General features: G+C 41.5%; 1 protein-coding gene across 2 annotated transcripts in view; it reads right to left on the reverse strand.

Moving 5' to 3' along the window:
• The window catches only part of LOC123513487 (uncharacterized protein CG3556-like), a 38,706-nt gene that overhangs the window by 2,399 nt on the left and 31,307 nt on the right, over positions 1–5,000 (reverse strand). For both annotated transcript variants that reach the window (XM_045270687.1, XM_045270695.1), the window contains exons 5-9: positions 4,511–4,657; positions 3,146–3,306; positions 2,046–2,256; positions 1,667–1,758; positions 534–664 (exon numbers count right to left, since the gene is read on the reverse strand). In XM_045270687.1, coding sequence (XP_045126622.1) covers positions 534–664; positions 1,667–1,758; positions 2,046–2,256; positions 3,146–3,306; positions 4,511–4,657 — 742 coding nt within the window. The remainder of the gene's footprint in view (positions 1–533; positions 665–1,666; positions 1,759–2,045; positions 2,257–3,145; positions 3,307–4,510; positions 4,658–5,000) is intronic.

Below are 5,000 nucleotides of genomic sequence, written 5' to 3' on the forward strand. Positions count from 1 at the left end.
ACTAGAACCACAAAAAATACTTAAAAACCCCACAACTGTCACTAGAACCACAAAAACACACTTAAAACCCCACAAGTTTCACTAGAACCACAAAAACACACTTCAAAACCTGACAACTTCCACTAGAACCACAAAAACACACTTAAAACCCCACAAGTGTCACTAGAACCACAAAAACACACTTCAAAACCTGACAACTTCCACTAGAACCACAAAAACACACTTAAAACCCCGCAAGTGTCACTAGAACCACAAAAACACACTTCAAAACCACACAGCTGTCACTAGAACCACAAAAACACACTTAAAAACCCCACAGCTGTCACTAGAACCACAAAAACACTTGAGAACCAAATGATTTCCAGTAGAACCTCTTAAACCACCACTAGAACCAAGAAAACACTAAAACCCAATAACTTCCACTAGAACCCGCTGAAAGAAAACGAGAAAAGATGCAGAAGAGTTTAAGAATATAATACTCTCTCTCTCTCTCTCTCTCTCTCTCTCTCTCTCTCTCTCTCTCTCTTACTTACACATATCTCTCGTCCATCTCAGCTGCAGTCTTCATAACCTCCAGGAAAGTTGTGTTTGGCGCCACATTTAAGGTAAGGTTGTAGTTCAGAGAGGCGTTGTTACCTTTCCAGATCACGTAAGTCACCTGGATCTGCGGGAAACAGGTAGGAAGAGGTGTTAGATTAGGTTAGCTTGGGTGTAGATACGTGGGGGGGAGAGGCCTTCCACTGTGCTATCCTTTTCTGTTACTCGATTTGGTTGGTTTTGAGGTGGAATTTTAACGTCTTCATGGATTTGATTGGGGATTAATATAGTGAAGACTCTGGTCATTAATCTTCAAACCTCCATAGACCTTCTCTAATGTCAAGAAAATGGTGTTATCGTAGCCAAACTGTCTTAAAATGCCCCTAAAAGAAGCCAAATTGTCTTAAAATGTCCTCAAAACATGCCAAGCTGTCTTAAAATATCCTCAAAATATGCCAAACTGTCTTAAACCGCCATAAAATCATAATTCTTCATATTCACTCTGCCTACTATTTGTCGATTTTATACAGCTTCAGAAACTTATGCGGGGATTAAAATAGTAAAGACTGTGGCCATTAATCTTCTGACCTCCATAGACCCTTCCTAATGTCAATAAAATGGTCCATTGTAAAAAACTCAAGGTAAAAATGTCAACACTAAAGGGGTTAAGGTAAGAACAGGTGTGAGTAGGTAAGTGTGGACAGGTGTATGTTTAAGATGTGTGCTGGGGAGTGGGTGGGTGGGGAGGAGCCTTGTTCTTTGCTATCCTTTCCTAACGCAAGTGAATGAAATGAAGCAGGAACAGAAGGAATTAGAAGAACAAAACAACAAGAACAAGATGATGAAGATAGTGATGAAAAATAGATAAACTTCTCTCTCTCTCTCTCTCTCTCTCTCTCTCTCTCTCTCTCTCTCTCTCTCTCTCTCTCTATGCAACCCACCTCTCTCCCTCTCTTTATACTCCCTTTCCTCATGTAATTTCCCCTCCCTCTCCCTCTCTCTTCCCCTCTCCCTCTCTCTCTCACCCTCTCCCACTCCCTCTCTCTCTCTCCCTCCCTATTTCAAACCAATAAAACCAATACTCCTGCAGTTTTAATGAGGTTACCTGCTCACCCCAACCTGTACTCACCTGGGGCTCTTCCGTGGTGTTGGCGGGGTCCAGCTGGGGAGGAAGACCCGTGGGAACTGGGGGCGTGTCATCAGGCAGGTCAAAGCCGTCCACTGGGGGGCCACGGGGGGAGAAATGAGGTCATGTAAGGTCAGGGTGGTTGTTTTTTTATTTATTTTTTTTTTATTTATTATTTTTTCTGTGTGTGTGTTTAGAAGGGTTGGTTGGTTAATGTTAGTCTCTCTCTCTCTCTCTCTCTCTCTCTCTCTCTCTCTCTCTCTCTCTCCAACCCAAAACCAAACAAACCACAACACACACACACACACACACACACACACACACTTAACCCAACCCAATCTAACCACCTTTCCCTGTCCCTTACTAGCCCTCTAACACTCACCAGGTGCATCATGGGAGTCTACCGTGTCCCCCTCCACACTGGGACACCTGCGCAGCGCCACGTCCAGGAGGGTGCGGCCGCCAAGGAGAGGGAGCACGGCAATGGTGTCAAACAGGCTGCCAAAGGAACCGTCTGGGCGCTGGTGGGACAAGACAAACTGCTGGGCTCTTGTAGCATTCCAAGACCCCGCTAGCTGGCTGGAGAGCATCGCCTGAAACATTTGTGGGAGCAGGTTATGAAGGTGTGTCAGTATTTTGATGTAAGAGCAAGAACTACCAAGGCCAAAAGGAATATTAGAGAAAAAGGCTCACTTGAATTGTAGTCTCCGTTAAAGAATCGAAAGAAATAGTCAAGTTATGAAGATGTGTCAGTATTTTTGATGTAAGAGGGAGAACTACCAAGGCCAAAAGGAATATTAGAAAAAAAAAACGCCATCTTGAGTTGTAGTCTCCGTTAAAGAATCGAAAGAGTTATTCAAATTTTAGGGGCAAATGTCTCGACACCTCTCTCTTAAAGGAAGTTAAGTCATAGGAAGATGGAAATATAGAAGCAGGCAGGGAGTTCCAGAGTTTGGGGTGTAGAATAGTTAGGAGTGGTTTTCGTGTGTTAAACTCGTATTCAAGGTATTTGTTCCGGATTTTAGGCTAACTCTAGTAATCTTTTAGGAAACTGGCAATCAAGTAGACCTTTTTTTTTTTTTTTACTTTTTTTGTTGTCATTAGCCAGCTTCCCCTCTTGCATAAAAAAAAAGATTCTCAAACACTTCTCTGCTTCACCTCCACTATTTCAAAGGGTTTATTTAAAGTGATACGAGTTTTTAAGGGTGATTTTCCGATACTAGAGGCAAAGTGACATGATTTCTACATTATTGACTGGGAAACACTCTTGAAAACCCCGCTAATCATCTCTGTGGCCTTGGAAAACAGTCATAGTGAGAGAATAAAGCTAATAATAATGATAATAATAATAATAATAATAATAATAATAATAATAATAATAATAATAACAATAATAATGATAATAATACCACTTCTACCACTACTACTACTACTACTACTACTACTACTACTACTACTACTACTACTACTACTACCACATACCTGCAGGGCCAGAGCGGTAGTGTGTAGGTTACCGGCGAAGGACCCATCAGGCTGTTGCTGCTTCAGAAGGGAGTGGAGAGCGGTGTCCAAGTATCTATGCAAGTCATGTCTACGCTGGTGTTGGATGCACCGTAGCGCCATGATCACCACGGAGAGGGTGTCTGGGGTTGTACAAAGGGGTGTGTTAGTGTGTTAGGGTGTGTTAGAGTGTGGTGAAGTGTGGTGAAGTGTGTTTTGGTGTGGTGGAGTGTGTTTAGTTGTGTTTTGGATGTGTTTTGAGTGTGTTTTGGGGTGTTTTAGTGTGTTTTGAGAGTGTTTTGGGGTGTTTTAGTGTGTTTTGGGATGTTTTGGTGTGTTATGGTGTGTTGGAGTGTGTTTAGGTGTGTTTTGGTGTGTTTTAGTGTATTTTAGTGTGTTTTGTGTGTTGGAGTGTGTTTTAGGGTGTGTTTAAGTGTGTTTTAGTGTATTTTAGTGTGTTTTGGTGTGTTCTGGGATGTTTTGGTGTGTTGGAGTGTGTTTTGGTGTGTTAGAGTATATTTAGGTGTGTTTTGGGGTGTGTTTAAGTGCGTTTAAGTGTGTTTTGTGAATGTTTAGGTGTGTTAGGGTGTGTTTAAGCGCGTTTTGGTGTGTAAGAGTGTGTTAGGGTGTGTTAAGAGTTATTTTGTATGTGGCGAGTCTTGTGTCTGTATGTTTGTGGTGTGTTGTGGTGTGTGTGAGTGTCTTAGGTGTGTTTGAGTGTGTTCTGGTGTGTTTGTGTACGTTTAAGTGTTTAGGTGTGTTTGATAGGGTGAGAAGTGTGTTTGGGTGTGTTGAGAGTATTTTTGAGTATCTGGGTGCGTTAAGAGTATTTTTTTAGTGTGTTTGTGTGTTACGAGCATTTTTGAGAGTGTTTGGGTGTGTTAAGAATATTTTTTAGTGTTTGGGTGCGTTTAGAGTATTTTTCAGTGTGGTTATTTGTGTTACTAGTATTTTTAGTGTGTTTGAGTGTGTTAAGAGTATTTTTGAGTGCGTTAAGAGTATTTTGGAGTGTGTTTGGATGTGATACGAAAATTTTTGAGTATGTTTGGGTATGTTAAGAGTATTTTTGAGTGTGTCTGGGTGTGTTAAGAATATTTTGAGTGTGTTTGGATGTGATACGAGCATTTTTGAGTGTGTTTTTTTGAGTTAACAGTGTTTTCAAGTGTGTTTGCATACAATAGAACCCTTTTGAAGCATATTTGAGCGTGTTAGAAGTGTTTTGCAGTGTTTATATATACTAGGCAACATTTTAACAACCAAGGAAACACAAACTACATGTCTTAGTATGTTAAAAGACACTAGAGTGTGTTTCGCTGCGTTACCGTCTATGTGAGTGAAAAGGCGTACCTAGAGAGTGGATCTTGCCGTGCGCAGATATCATATCCACCAGGCGCCGTACTTTGGCTTTCCTCACGTGCTGGCCAGCTGTGCACGTGGCCAGCTGTGTGTACGCCACCTCGAAGTCCACTTGACCTGCCTGGTGACCTAACATTGCTGGTGGGTTAAAATAAGGTAGGTTAGGTTAGGTTAGGTTAGGTTAGGATAGGTTAGGTTAGGAGAGAAAAATGGAGGATTGATAGATAGATAGATGAGAGAGAGAGAGAGAGAGAGAGAGAGAGAGAGAGAGATGTTGATAGAGAAATGGTAAGGGTGTAGTGGTAGTAGTAGTGGTGGTGGTAGTGGTAGAAGTAGTAGTAGTAGTAGTAGTAGTAGTAGTAGTAGTAGTAGTAGTAGTAGTAGTAGTAGCTGATCTTGTAGAAATAATAGTAGCAGAATCATAAAATAAGTGGACGAAGGATGAATAGTAGTAGTAGTCGTAGTAGTAGTAGTAGTAGTA

This window comes from Portunus trituberculatus, chromosome 5 (assembly GCF_017591435.1).
Source record: "Portunus trituberculatus isolate SZX2019 chromosome 5, ASM1759143v1, whole genome shotgun sequence".
NCBI classification, from domain to species: Eukaryota; Metazoa; Arthropoda; class Malacostraca; order Decapoda; family Portunidae; genus Portunus; species Portunus trituberculatus.